The sequence below is a fragment of the Vigna umbellata genome, chromosome 5 (genome assembly GCF_029865625.1).
Source record: "Vigna umbellata cultivar VRB3 chromosome 5, Vumbellata_1.0, whole genome shotgun sequence".
NCBI lineage: Eukaryota > Viridiplantae > Streptophyta > Magnoliopsida > Fabales > Fabaceae > Vigna > Vigna umbellata.
This window is the reverse complement of record NC_142169.1, coordinates 26812841-26828345: the sequence shown is the minus strand read 5'-3', so window position 1 is coordinate 26828345 and position 15505 is coordinate 26812841. Positions and strand designations below refer to the sequence as shown.

The following is a 15505-nucleotide window of genomic DNA, read 5'->3' as shown; positions in this document are numbered from 1 at the left end:
ATATGATAACTAAATAAAAGACAATCTTATTATAATTATAACATAATAGTAGAAGACAGAATATAATCACAAACTTAGATATGAGAAATGTGTTCGATGAAACAACTTTTAAGAGAAATTAAAAAAAAGGAAACGTTAAAATCTATAAATCTAAAATTAAAGAACAATAATGTATATACGCTTTTCTGAAATATTAAACGGAAAATCTCTTTCTAACCATTTTTTTTATAACTTTTTTACAATCATCTATGAAATAATCTATGAAATAATTTATGATTAGTCCATTTTAAATATTCAGAACAATAAAATAGGGACACCTAATTTATTATGAAAAAATTGTTAATATATCCTAATTCATATTAAACATATGTTCTTTCGTATTGAATCTCTTGCATTAGTTGATACATTTCCTTGACAATACACATAAGAGATTGATAATTTTGTAATAAAAAGTCCATCATTATCTGAATTCCTTTTGTTACGTAAGTTAACTTCATTCACTTGTCATAAGATGTGTAATCAATTACAGTTAATATCTAATCAATTATGTAGCAAAGAACAGAAGAAAGTTAAGACTGCTGGTCCACTGCAATCTCCATTAAAATCACCGTGAGGAACTATTCCAGATTTTGATGATCCTCCTCACGCGTATCCCTCCTATAACAGTGAATACTACAAGGATGGGTCAAATATTAAAGGGAAAATTTTAACGGAGATTCCTTCAAGAGACACTTTTCTCAATAATTTTTTCTTATTTATTCAAAATCATTCATGATTTTAGGAGAGAAAGATGTTAGAGGTTGTACTGTTATTACTACATACGTACCACTGCTTTAAATATTAAATAGTAATGTCAGAGTTTGGTGAAGTTTTGAATGAAATAGAAGAGGTTGGGCAGGCCCAGTTAAAAGGTGTGCAGATGGCAGCAGCTCCATCTTACATGTTCAAACTAGTTCCAGAATTGGTAGCTTGCAGCTGGTAATAGTTGCATGTCAATTGAATGATCGAATTCAAAACCTCGTCAACCGTAGTAAATATCCATCACCTACCTTCTCTATTACAATTTGCGATCTCTAACAAAACCATGTCTGCAATACTGTGGTTGTTCACTCATCCATGTACATACTCGATATACGATAGACATGTGAATAATATTGTAATAACAAGTGAGATGAAGAAAATAGAAAGTGACAAGTGTGTTCATGGTTTTTCATACACACAACACGGTTCGATGAGATTTTAATGGAAGGAAAATTTCTAAGTTTAATAATATACACAGTAGTTACATACCTAAAACGAAAATTGTGGTTAAAAACATTAAATAATGATAGTAGTTTACTAAAATGGTGGTTGCATGTCTTTTAATTAGTTCAAAAGACATCTTTTATTTCGTGCTTTCGGTACTTGTTTTTTTTTTCGCATATTTTTCTTTTGTTGCTTTTTAAGCATAGTTGATTATTGTGCATTAAGTTTGCTCTCTTTTGTCATCGTTTTATTTGTGTTATTTCCTTTTTCCCACTGTAGCCACTACCTTCCACTTGAATTAGTAGCCCCTTTGTTAACATTGTATTTTGTGCTATTCCAATCACACAATTGAGTCTTAAACTTTCTAAAAATGATATAACTTTATCTTTTACAAAACTAACTTTATTATTTATATAATATTATACTAAACTAAATTTATTATTTATATAATATTATACTGATATTAAAATTGAATTTTTAATGTGTACAGTATGACCAGACGACCTACATGACGATAAAGAATGACGCCCGATAAGGACGGTGAGTTCTACAGCAGATAACAACTAATCCTAAGAAGATTAAGGTAAATCATGATTAAGGGTATTGAATCGTGATTGGGCTGAGATTAAAGTATCAATAATCCTAGACCCACGCCCAAAAATTATAAATATAAGTTAAAGGTAAGAGGTAGATGATTGCATTTACTGTGCATTTATTATTGTTACGTTGAATTATCGAATGGTTCACCTACTGACTTTGGCATCCGAGCACCTTTAACAGGTACATCTCCGAACGGGAAAGCAAGACAGGAGACCAGGAAGCAAGACCGAGCGGTGGAGGAGGACAAATTGTGAAAATGTTTGGTGACTCGACCCGCAACTGAAACATAATGTATTAAATTAAAATAATGTTAATACAAATATTTATTTTATATTTTAATTATTTTAATAAAAATATTATAACACTTATACAAATAAAAAATTTGATTTTAATTTAGATAATAACAGCATTAAAAAAAGTTAATTAAATTAAATCAAACACTCCATACTCTGCCACGTGATACTCATAGACATGACACATAGACAACAATTTTGTTTTTAAATAAATAATCTTAAAATTAAAAAAAATAAAAAACTATTAACTAATATCTAATATGTCTTTAACAATATTGGTAAAAACTAACAAAAAAAACCCTATTTAAATCCACTTTTCAAGAATTGAGACCTGATTAAAATAAAAATAGAAGTAGACATGTAACTTTTCAATCAAAATAATGAAAAATGAGTAATTAATCCATACATTTATCTACAAAATAAGACGTGTAATTGGATAACAGGTCTATTTTAACTTTTGATTTATTTATGTAAATCATTATTAAGTTCTTTATGTTGATGAGAAAATGGATCACATTTGTTCCTTATAGATTAAATATAAGAAGACACACCTTCAATTGCCTAATTTATATTTTGCACAGTGATATTTATAACTTATATGGGACAATTTGTATTGAATATATGTATGTTAATGCACTTTGTTCTGCCTACGTCTTCATATATTTTACAAATATTTCATACAATTAATTAATAATATAAAAATAGAATTATAAAAAACGATAATGTAATACAATTAAGAAAGTTAACTAATGTTAATTAGTTTATTAAATTAAAAAATTAAATTGAATTTTTTTGATAAAAATCGATTAAAAGTTAAACTGTGAAATTACTTATAGATTGGTTTTAGAAGTTGTTCAGTTTGTATATTAAGATTTCATCCTTCCAACAATAAAAAATGAAGAGTTGCGTATAATGCTACGCCTTTTTGGCACTCACCTTAAGCTCTGAAAAGAAAAGAAAATGCTTGATTCCATTTAGGCCCATGCCATTTTTCTTCACCTATTGGGCTACATATGGTATTATTTGGGGCTTTTCTTCCTGTACCACCTTTTTCTTCTTCATCCCTTAGAATCATATATCCTAAATTTACACTTATAAAGTTAAAATAAAATATGAAAAATTAGTCATATCAGGATTGTAAGTAGGTGACAAGAGGTATTATTAGATTAAGAAACATATTCTAAATTAAACATTCTGAAACGTCTTTTAAATTAAAAAAATTTAGAATACACTTCGGTGATAAAATATGGATTAGACATTCGAGAACGTAAATATATGTTTTGGAATATACAAGTTGAGATGAAACTTTGAATTGAAAGTTTATTTCAAATTACTCTATGAGAAAAGTATTATAATATTATCTTTCAGAACTTAATCTTGGATTCATGTATAGTTCAATCCTCTTTATCTCGCATCGTTTTTACCAACCAATAAGGATAGAATATTCTCCCAAACTCTATCTAATACGGTACTGATATGATAAATTTATTTTGTATTTTTGTCTTTAAGATAAAAGTTTAAGATTAAAAAATGTCTAAATAGAATTTTAGAAAAATTCTTTCTAAAAGATTCTAGAGTGAAGTATAAAAATATTTAAAAAATGTTTATTTATAAACTCTAAATAGGTTCAATCAATGTCTAGAATCATAAAAATATTTTAGACACCTCTTAAGAATGAATTATAGTTCTTAGATTAATATTGTGGTGGCGACATCCTAATCATTGATGGAGGATGTTGTCACTAGTATCAAGCCAAATATTAGAAGCACTCAAGATTACAACAACTCTTTTCCTTTCTCAAAATCTTTTGCATCTCTCAATTTTTAAACACTTCCTTCAAGCCTCTAAAGTTTTCTTCCAACAAAGTGGTCTCGAGAGCCATAAGATCATCATAGAAATGGCAAATACCAAAGTCCCCTTTCAAGTACGTCGCAATACTCACAAAAAGAAACTATAACAATTGGACCTTAAGGATGATAGCTCTTCTTAGTTCGTATAATGTGTGAGAGGTGGTCGAGAAGGGTCACACCGAGCCAGAGAATATAGATCGTCTTTCTCAAGCTCAAAAGAAGAGTTTGAAAGACTCAAGGAAGAGAGACAAAAAAGCTCTATGTCTAATCTATCAAGGATTATACGAAGATACTTTCAGAAGATTTATGGAGTCAAGTTAGCGAAAGAAGCATGGGAGAAGCTTAAAATCTCTTACAAGGAAGTTGATCAAGTAAAAAAGGTATGTTTTCAAACTTTAAAAGGAAAGTTTGAAACTTTGCATATGAAGAAATATGAACTTGTCTCTCATTACTTTTCAAGAATTTTAACGGTTACTAATAAACTAAAAAGAAATGGTGAGAGAAGTTAAATGATGTAAGAATTCTGGAAAAAATCCTTAGATCATTAGATCCAGAGTTTGAATATATTGTCATCGTTACCAAAAAAACCAAAAACTTAAAGGCAATGTCAATAGAGCAACTTCTTGGTTTGTTGCAAGCTTATGAAAAAAAGAAAAAGAAGAAGGAAGAGATCGTGGAGCAAGGCCTCAAGGCACAAGTTGATTCAAGAAAAGAAGAAAATGTAAGCAACCAATCAAGACGAACTTATACACAGGAACAAGGACAAACGCAAGGATATATACGTGGACAAGATGGAGGCCTAACAACAATAACCAAAAAGGAGAAAGCTCTGTAAGAGATTGTGGGAGAGAAAATCTTATTTTAAGGTATGACAAGTCACTCATCAAGTGTTACAATGGTGATAAATTTGGACACTATGCTTCTGAATGTATAACTCGTAGAAGAAATAAAGTCGAAGAAAAAGCCAATTATGTTGAAGAGTCGTGGGTGAAGGATGGATGGGAAGATGGTTGGAAATTATCCTACGTAATGGTTGTAATCACACCTTATATATGCATCTACAATATTTTACAAGCATAAAAATCTTAAGCATTTATTTTATACCTAGCCATGCATATGTGAAAAGTGCAATTGCTTAACCATTTTTATGATCAAGTGTCATTTGTTATTGTTATGATTTTTTAGTTTTATTGGTCAACTTCTACAATTCACCTTTCAAAAAATAACATGCTTACACTAGGCTTTAGTAGTTAATTTAGTAGTTAAGATAATAAGCAAATTCACACATATTAACTAAGAAGAGATTTTCTTTCTTTATAGTTTTCAAATGCTAAAGTGTTGGAGTTTTTTCAGTAATGCTCAACATGTAGAAACTTAAACCACAATAGCAACATTTTAAATTTGTATTTGAATCTTTGAATGTTAATTCGTTGCATCGGAATTCACCACAAAATAATGCAAAAATCAGTGGAAAGAAAAAGAAAGGTAAAAAAGAAAGTTTAATAATTCAGATAGTCCATATTTTAGGTGATTTTTCTCAAATAGGTCCATCACTTTTTTTTTGTCTTAATTGGATCCTTATTTTTAAAATTTTGAAGCAATTAGGTCTTTGCCATTAGTTTTATACTAACATCGTTAAAAAGGTGCCACGTGTCGGCTCGTGGTTTTTTTAAAATGTTTTAAATATTTTTTTTAATTATTTTTATTTTTATTTTCATTTTTTGTTTTTATTTTTAAAAAAAATTATCACTATCAGGTCACATATCACTACATTTGTTTCAATTTGGTCCCATATTTTTATTTTGTTTTAATTTGGTTCCAGTATTTTTATTTTATCTCAATTTAGTCCTAATTTTTTAAAAAATTAAACAATTTTTTCCCTCTTCAAATTTAAACAAAATTTAATTTGTATATAAATATATGCAAGTATTTTTATTAAAGATTTTTAACAAAATTAAGTTTATTTAAATTTATACTTAGTTAATTATATAAATGTTAATTATGTTTTTAAATATATATAAGAGTTAAAAAGAACAATGAACAAATTAATGACGTGAAATCTCACTTTATTGAATTTTGTTTGAATTTAGAGGGGAACAAAACTGGTTAATTTAAAAATAATTAAATAAAATACAAGGAACAAATTGAGACAAAATAAAAATATAGAAATCAAATTAAGACAAATATAATGACACATGGCTCCTGACAGTGACACATAACACTATTATTGTCATGTCACATTGTCATTGCTACACGTCACAATGTGAGCTTTACATGTGGCACCCTCTTTATCAGTGTTAGTACAAAACTAACAACAAAGACTTAATTGATTCAATTTTTCAAAAATAAAGATCCATTTGAGACAAAAAAAAATGAGGGACCTATTTAAAAAAGGCCACTGAAAATAGGGACTATCTCAATAATTAAATCAAAAAGGAATTTGAAGAAAGACAAAGAAAGCCACATGTAATAAGTCAAAACATAATCTGCATATATCAGATTACATGATCCAGGATATGAAAATTTTCTTTGGATTAAATCATATTAAATAATCCAAAAAATATGTTTATGTGTTGGAATGTTTAATTCAAAATGTCTTACATATCTGATAGTATAGTCTGGATTTAGGCTGAGCAACAATTAGGCAGGTTCAGGTCATTTCAGATCTAGTTAAATGTGAATGGATGAAAGGTTATCTATAATGAGAAATATTTGAGACAAACATGGAGAAAGATGAGAAAATCTATCACACTACAACCATGGCTTCCTCCAACTTCTGCATTGTCCTTGCTTCTCTCTATCATCACGTCACTATGGAGACCACTACCATGCCACCACCTACGACATAGATCAGAGCATATCTATCACGTGTGACACAAATCAGAGCAGATATATTCACCGTCACAGCTATCCATCACGCACACTCATCTGAGACGTAAAAACAGGCGAGAAGACGCTAATTCCATTTATTAGAGTAATTTCCATTAAAGATAAAGGAACTATTGCTCTTAAGGTAAAGGTTTAGTTTGAGTAGAAACGAAGACACTACGATGGCCATAGAAAAAAGTAAAGGTTGAGAGAAAAGAAAAGTGGTACGTCGAGAAAGTAGGGTTTAGAGAATATTTTACTTTTATAAGTAGTGATATTGCCCAGGTTGGATACCCACAAAAAAATAATTTGATATTCATACTCAATCTGTTTATAACTGTGTTTATCTATATAAGTTGATTCTTTTAATCTAAATTCGAAAAAAATTATCCGAATCCATTTTATCTTTTTGGGTTTTATGGTTTCGGACTAGTTGAAAGTTTCTGCTCACCCTATTCCATATTACTCAGTCCAAAACGAATGCTTTAAAGATGTTCGAGAATGCTTAATTCAAACATATTTTTAAATCCAAAAATACATTTTGAATTGTACCATTCGTATCCTACTTAAAGTTCTCAAACCTTACACCCCACCCCACCACAAAAGGGTAAAGAAAGATAGGTTTGGGGACACAGTAAGGTGACAAAATTACCTTATCATATTTTATATAAATTTATGAGTAAAATTGGAATATACAATTTTTAGGGGTGAGGGAAGAAACAATGGGGGTGCAGGAAACAATTCAGGATTATTTGTTTCACGAACTAATGGGCTTTTTGGTTCAATTAATGGTTTAACTTGTTCACAAAGGCAAGGAGCGAGTATACGTATATATTTCATTCTAACTTTTTCTCTTGCTTTCTCGTATTGCGAAATTGGGAAGACATGGGTCAGGGAACACCCGGCGGTTTGAACAGGCAAGGTCTTCCGGGGGACCGGAAGCCGGACGGCGGTGACAAGAAGGAGAAGAAGTTTGAGCCAGCGGCGCCGCCGGCTCGAGTAGGGCGGAAGCAGCGAAAGCAGAAGGGGCCGGAGGCGGCGGCGCGGTTGCCGACGGTGACGCCGCTTTCCAAGTGCAAGCTGCGGCTGCTAAAGCTGGAGCGCATAAAGGACTACCTTTTGATGGAGGAGGAGTTCGTGGCGAACCAGGAGAGGCTGAAGCCGCAGGAGGAGAAGGCCGAGGAAGACAGATCCAAGGTCGATGATCTCAGGGGTTCGCCTATGAGTGTTGGCAACCTCGAAGAACTCATCGACGAGAATCACGCCATTGTTTCGTCCTCGGTGGGTCCTGAGTACTACGTTGGTATCTTGTCTTTCGTCGATAAGGATCAGCTCGAGCCTGGATGCGCCATTCTGATGCATAACAAGGTAGGGTTAGGGTGTGATAGGGTTTTGTTTGTTTGCTCCTGATTGGTTAAATTTTTATGGCCTTTTGATTGAATGTTGTTTCTTTTTGTGATGGATTTGGGGGATAGGGTTTAGTGGTTAGATTGTGTGTTTCAGGTAGGCGAAGTGGGGGTTTGTTGCGTGGAAATGGTGTGTGTTGTAGGTGAATAGAAGAATCTGGTGGTGAATAAAGGTTAAGATCTTTGAACTGCTCTTCATGGCAGAGCAGTCTTCTTTCAAAGAATCTCTGTCCTTATTCCGTACACAACCTTCGGGATGTTCGGAATTCTGAACATATAATTGCGTCTTTAATTGGGATAGAACTGTTACATTTCACCTCTGGCTGAAAACTTGTTTGGGTGTATGTTTGAATTTGATTATGTTTTTGGCGAAAACCCCCTTTCAACGGGGTTTCTATTCTGGTTTATAATCTGTTTTAAAAATATATTTAGTTAATCAAGGAATACACTAGGTCAGTTAATACATTTAAATTAATCATGTTTTGAGTACTTGGAACACGAATAGTATTCGGAAGGACTAAAAGTTTCATAGATAATGCTTGTTGAAGTAGTTAATGGGCATGCTATCCTATTAAGAGCTGTTGAAGGTTTTTCTGTTCTTGTGGACAACATTTTGAGGAGTTATTATGTGTTGCTGTTGCCTGGTATAATCTAGTCATGGCAAGTTGTAATCCATGACACCGGAAACTATAAAGAGGTGAGAAAAGTTGTGAAAAGGTATTTTTGTTGGACTGTCTGTCTTTTTGGAAGAAATGGACATGGGAGGTTGACATGACGTTTTTTATGTTTCAATCAGTTATCTTTTCTTACACATTTGATATTTGATTGGATTCAAGAATGGTAATGCTTCTTCTGATCTTATCATGTATGGTTCTTTACCAGGTTCTCTCTGTCGTTGGGCTTCTTCAAGATGAAGTTGATCCTATGGTCTCTGTCATGAAGGTTGAGAAGGCACCTTTGGAATCATATGCTGACATTGGTGGTTTAGATGCCCAGATACAGGAAATTAAAGAAGCAGTTGAGCTTCCACTGACACATCCTGAACTGTATGAAGACATTGGTATCAAGCCTCCTAAGGGAGTCATTTTATATGGAGAACCTGGAACTGGGAAGACATTACTTGCAAAGGTGTGCATTTTTTTGTCTTATAGGGTGATATCTAAACATCTTTTCAACTTCTCATTTTATCTGTTTAATTACCGGGTTTGAAATTCTGTTCATCTCTACTTTCTGAAAATGAGGTTTTATTGATTATCTGGTTTATATGGTTTGTTATAGAGTGTTTTTTAATGTCTGTCCGCAAAATTTATTTATTCATTATTTTTCTGTTTTCTTAAATTCTGTTATTTGTTCTTTATTAGTCAGCGGTTTTACAGATAATGGAGGACAACGTGTAAATGTCTTGTTTTAGACCCTTCAGCTTTTCATAATCATTTTGCAGAAGAATTGTCTTTTTTTAATGTTTAATTATTAATCCGTGATTGATGAACTTGATAGAATTTAAGTTCTAGGAATTAAGGGAGGAAATTGAGAGAATAGAAACTGAATAATATTTTCCAAGCATTTTGATGTATTATGTCACAAGATATGAACCACTGGCATGTTTTTGTCTAGATCATAATCCTAGGTAAACGAGGAAATATGGAAACTAATCCTGAAAGATATAAAGTACGTTTTTTCAAAGTTTTCTTCATTCAAAAAATAGTCACTTTTTAAACGTTTTTTTATTCGGCTAAAGTTAAATTGATATTGTGTTAGAATTTAATAGTCCTATGTCAAGTTGTTTATTCTTTGTTGCGTCAAACATCATTTAATTAAATCAAAAGTTGGTTAATAAGTAGCAACTTGCTGTTCGCTTTTGGAAACAGAAACTAACAAAATTTGAAGTAAATTTTATCTGTTAAATATTTTTGATGTTTTGCATAATGTTTACTGTAATTATAGTTTTATCAGTATGCAATTATGATGCGTTTGTTGATCCTTGTATCAGTGTCAACTTTGGTATTGTTATTCAGTTTGGTCTAACAAAGCCTTTTTACTTTCAGGCCGTGGCAAACTCAACATCAGCAACCTTCTTACGTGTTGTTGGTAGTGAATTAATACAAAAATACTTGGGAGATGGTCCAAAACTTGTAAGGGAACTTTTCCGGGTTGCTGATGATCTTTCCCCATCTATTGTTTTCATTGATGAAATTGATGCTGTTGGTACGAAGAGGTAAATTATTGAATATTAGCTTCAGGAATCACTACTGATACGTTATCTATCCTCTATTCTCTTGAGTTTTTTTCTTTTATACTTATCTTTGGAGAGGGGGTGTAGGGTGTGGGACAGGTAGAAGAGTGATATCTTAGACAATTCTTAGTATGTCTCTTGTATGCTTTGCAGGTATGATGCCCACTCAGGTGGAGAACGTGAGATTCAGAGGACTATGTTGGAGTTGCTGAACCAGTTAGATGGTTTTGATTCAAGAGGAGATGTGAAAGTGATTCTTGCAACCAACAGAATTGAAAGCCTTGATCCAGCCCTGCTGCGTCCTGGTCGAATAGACAGGAAGATTGAGTTTCCTCTCCCTGATATCAAAACCAGAAGACGCATTTTCCAGGTAGGTGTGCTAGTATTGTGAAAACGTAATTTCAGGTTTCACTGTTATATCTTAAATATGCATATTTTACTTTAATGACTAACAGTTCTTATACCTGTGAAATTTAGATTCACACATCAAGGATGACATTAGCTGATGATGTCAACTTAGAAGAATTTGTTATGACTAAGGATGAGTTCTCTGGAGCTGATATAAAAGCTATATGTACTGAAGCTGGCTTACTTGCATTACGGGAACGCCGAATGAAGGTTAGAATTATCTTTATATTTGTATAGTTATGGCCAAAACAATGTGACCCTGTCGAAATATATTATGACACTCTGTTACTGTTAGGAATTACTAAGTTATTAGTATGGATAAGCTCATTTGATGGCTCAAATTCATATATTAACATAAGAAAATATATTGCATTGGTTGGCTGGATATTGTAAGTTTAGACACACCATTAAAGAAATTGCAAGAAAAATTGGAGGGAGTTGAGGTGGGAATATTGAGAAAATGGAACTGGAAAACAATCTTCCTTAAATATATTTCTTGTAATTTAGAGAGATTGCTTATTCTCATCCCAAGCCTATGTGGAGGGAGGGGAGATCACTGTAATTCTGGACCTAATTGTATTGTATTTTGAAGTGTTTCTTATTTTACAGGTTGAGGTCTTCTGCTTATCTATATTCAATTTTCTATGTTTTGTTTTTGTTTACCCTCATGACCATTTTGTTTGATCTTCAGGTGACGCATGCCGACTTTAAGAAGGCTAAGGATAAAGTTATGTTTAAGAAGAAAGAAGGGGTGCCAGAAGGACTCTATATGTGAAGCCTCTTTTATCATATACCCGGCCTTCTTTATTATAGTCTTTTGTGCTGTGAACGATTTTTTTTTGTTTGAATTACGGTCGATTATGGATCGAAGTTGTCATGGGATTTAATCTCACCGAACTATAGTCACGTATAGTTTTCTTTTATTTAGAACAAATGGGAAAATTTCCCGCCATTTCTTCCCCGTCAATGTATGCTTTTCTGCCAATATGTGCTGCTACCTTAAGTAGGAGTTGCTCAATCCAGTCGAGTAACACGATCAAGCTCCTGGTTATTGGGAATTGCACCTGATGAACAAATCCAATCCTCATATTATTCACTTAACATTGCGTTCCAATTGTCGGTCCTAGCTACAGAGCAATCCCCATCACGGATTACGTAGTGCATGATGAGGGTTTTGAATCTACTAAAACAGCCATCCTCACGCAAGGAGATAAAGAAAAAACGAAATATTTTCTTAAAAAAATTAAAGAATTTACTGTATCTTTTTTATCTATTCTTATTCATTCTTATATATCTAGTCATGATTTCTTTATTTTTCTTCAATCCAATTTCATTTTATTTATATCCAGTTTTCGTTATGTAACTATTAATCAGAGTGGATAAATAAGACCATCATTAATTGCACATCATTAATTGCACTGTCTATGTAAGATCATACTAGACTTTCCACTAAACGTGAACTCCCTTTATTCCTTAATTCTCTGTTAAGAGTTCAATAGTTTTTAAAAATTGATTACGTTTACGTTTTTTTTTTCTTAATTGACTTTCAAAAGTTGATGAACTCTTAACAAATTTTTGAAAACTAACAATCTTTTAATTGGATATTAGAAACAGATTATTTCTTAATCAACTTTAAGAATTGATTAGTTCTTAATTGACTTTAAAAACTGATGATTTCTTAATCGACTTTCAAAAATTGATTACAAATGTGCTTCAAAATACAAATCAAAATAAAATAAACAAAACAGAAAAAAAAACAATTAACAAAATTTAACAAAATTTAACAAAATTTCAAATAAAAAATAATCACAAAATACAATTGCAATATCTAAAAAAAACTAAAATTAAATTAAACAATTACGAACAAAATAACAAAAATCAATACAATTTCAAAATAAATAAATAAATAAATAAATGATTAAATATTGCAAATTAATTAAAATAAATGAAACATAAAATTAACAATTAAAATTAAATAATAAAAAACATACAATTTAAAATAATAAATTGTTATTTTAAATTGTTCTTTTTAAACAATTTAAAGTAATTTTTTAGTGTTATTTCAAATTGTATGTTTTGTTATTTAATTTTAATTATTAATTTTATGTGTTGTATGTTTTAATAAATTTTCAATATTTAATAATTGTTATTAAAATAATTTTGTTGTTGTTTGAAATTATATTGATTTTTGTTATTTGTTTATAATTGTTTAATTTAATTTTTTATTCTCAGAAGTTATATTTGTAATTTTGGAGATTTACGAAGAAAAAAGAGAGACATGGAAAGAAACACCAACGTGAAATTAGTCTATTTCTATGTAGCCAAATTTTTTTAACATAACTAAATAAATGTGAACAGGCATATTAAGAAAATGCAGGGGCAGTATAGTCGGGAAGTGAAAGTCTAGGGAGTGAGTCTACACCTGAGAAGACTAGCACACAGTTTCTTGGGCCTAAGAACATTCCAACATGTTACACTACCAAATTCTTCAGAGCATTAATACGATCAAGGGAAGTAAAGAAAGCAACAAATTCCCATTGTTAGAGTGGAGCATTTGTTGATTTCTTGCGACGCGACTTAATCCAGAACGCTATTCGGCTTAATTGTACGGAAGCAACGAGAGCGAGTAACAGAGACCAGGTACCAACTAATAGATAGCCCAGTTTACGAATTCTATAGTAATCATTGAAAAGAAAATTATTATAAAGAGTTATTTGTATGCATTATTAGTATAGACAATTACATTAATAAATATATTACTTTAAATATAAATTTTAAAATAACTATTCAAATAAAATAATTTTATGATTAGATATTAATGTTAAAAAGATTAGTATTGCGAATCTATTTAAATTAAATCCAATTTTAAAATATCTTCAATCATTTCCATGAACACGAAAGTTAGACATTCATGCCATCCATACACGTGTCGTGGACATGCGCAGCCACGACGGTGAAAGTGACGGTATCAGAAGTGCGCACGGCCACAGCACCGAAATGAATGCAGCAGGAAGGGGAGTGCTCACGTAAACCCGCGTCACCCACCCGGCGCACGATAGCAAATGCCAACGTACACGAAATTTGTAAACTGTAACTATGATTTGATGTGAGAGCCAAAGAGTCAATTCAATTCACTCACCTCGCTCTGAGAATCCCATTCCTCCGCCTCCCGACCCTTCCGCTTCCGCTCTTCCGCCTGCGCCACCTGAACTGGCTCGCCGCTAGTACTCGAACTGCCCGGCGACGATGCCATAGTCACGTCGCACATCATCGTGCTCCTTCCGTCACCGGCACTCGTTGAAGGCACCGGACCGCCGGCGCCTCCTTCCGTCGGTTCCGCCGCGTTCCTCAAAGTTTCCGAAACTCTCGAAACCGCCGCTGCCGTTGCGGCCGGCGTCTCGCAAGAATCCACCACTGTGGATTCCTTCGCGGCTGCCTTCACGCTCTCCTCGGCGGCTCTCGTGTTGTGCCGCGCGAAGTACGCGAAGTTCGGCGTCTTCGGTTCCAGCCGTCTCGGCAGCGGAATTGGAGGTCGAGGCGGTGCGGACATGGGGCGGTGGTCTGTAAGCTGAGACGTGGCGAGAGTTTGCATGGCGGTGCTGTTGTTAACGGTGGGCGGTGAGTAGAGGAAATCGGCGCAGAAAGCCTGATCCAACGGAGGTACGTCGTCGACGTCGATTGGATAGTGTAGCCAGGAAGCCATTTCGCCTTCTTGCATGAAGAGATGTTGATTGAAATTGTCGAGCTGCGGTCGAATCTCCCTGTCCTCGGAGGGACCGGCGGCGGAGGCATCGTGGGAGTTTCTGGGCGGCGGCATCGGTTTTCTTAGAGAACGGTGGTTCTGACTCTGCATCACAACCTGGCCGTCATGCCATAGCAGCTCCATGACGTCGTCCTCTGCACTGTTTCAATTTTCATGGGTGAAGTAATTAATTAATTAAAGAAAAAATGGAAAAAGAAATTGTGAAGAGCGAAGGGATAAGTTAGATACATAGAGGGTTTGTTTTGGCGAGGTAATCCTGAAGGCGTGAGAATGGGGTATTGGTTATTGTCGTCCATTTGAATATCGAAATCTGGAACGGAGTAATTGTGATCGGTGATATTGAAAGTGAGAAGAGAAGTGAAAATATAAAGAATGAAGGGAAGTCGGTGAAGGTGAAAAAGGAGAAAGAAGTTACAGTTGTAGCTTAGTTGGAGGTTGTGATATTTTAGTTATTTAGGGTTGGTTGCAGAAGAACATGGTGTGGTTGGTGTCTTGGCTGCCTACTACCTGCTCTTCTCTCTGTGGCTTTAGCAACACTTCACAAATACATACCCACACCAGAGATAAGATGCGAAGCTAAAGGACGAAAGGGATTTTTCACTGTTATTCACTTCTGCCTTTTCTTTTTATCATCACAGACAAACAACTATTTTTATATATTCTCACCAATTTCTTTTTCATAAATTCTTTATACTGAGTGAGATCCTTTGGCTTCTTGATTTTTAATTTTTTTGTAATGTGTGCTAATTAATGATGAAGTTTAGTATGGAATTAGAGTGTAGCAAATGTCTGTATTTATAAGTAATTCATAAATTTTATATTAATTGGAAGGGACAGGG

At 33.2% G+C, this 15505-nt stretch overlaps 2 protein-coding genes across 2 annotated transcripts; one reads left to right on the top strand and one right to left on the bottom strand.

Annotated features, from left to right (window-relative positions):
* The first annotated feature begins 7701 nt into the window (after positions 1 to 7701).
* LOC124825586 (26S proteasome regulatory subunit 4 homolog A-like) lies at positions 7702 to 11888 on the top strand. Its single transcript, XM_047298234.2, has 6 exons — positions 7702 to 8224; positions 9145 to 9390; positions 10308 to 10477; positions 10649 to 10865; positions 10973 to 11113; positions 11595 to 11888. Exons 1-6 carry the CDS (start codon positions 7742 to 7744, stop codon positions 11676 to 11678), a joined length of 1341 nt encoding a protein of 446 aa, XP_047154190.1. The 5' UTR covers positions 7702 to 7741; the 3' UTR covers positions 11679 to 11888.
* A 1799-nt stretch (positions 11889 to 13687) lies between these two features.
* Positions 13688 to 15505, bottom strand: LOC124825585 (transcription factor PIF1-like). The gene is made up of 2 exons (XM_088115163.1): positions 14895 to 15505; positions 13688 to 14805 (listed from the first exon to the last, which is right to left on the bottom strand). Exons 1-2 carry the CDS (start codon positions 14960 to 14962, stop codon positions 14025 to 14027), a joined length of 849 nt encoding a protein of 282 aa, XP_087971289.1. The 5' UTR covers positions 14963 to 15505; the 3' UTR covers positions 13688 to 14024.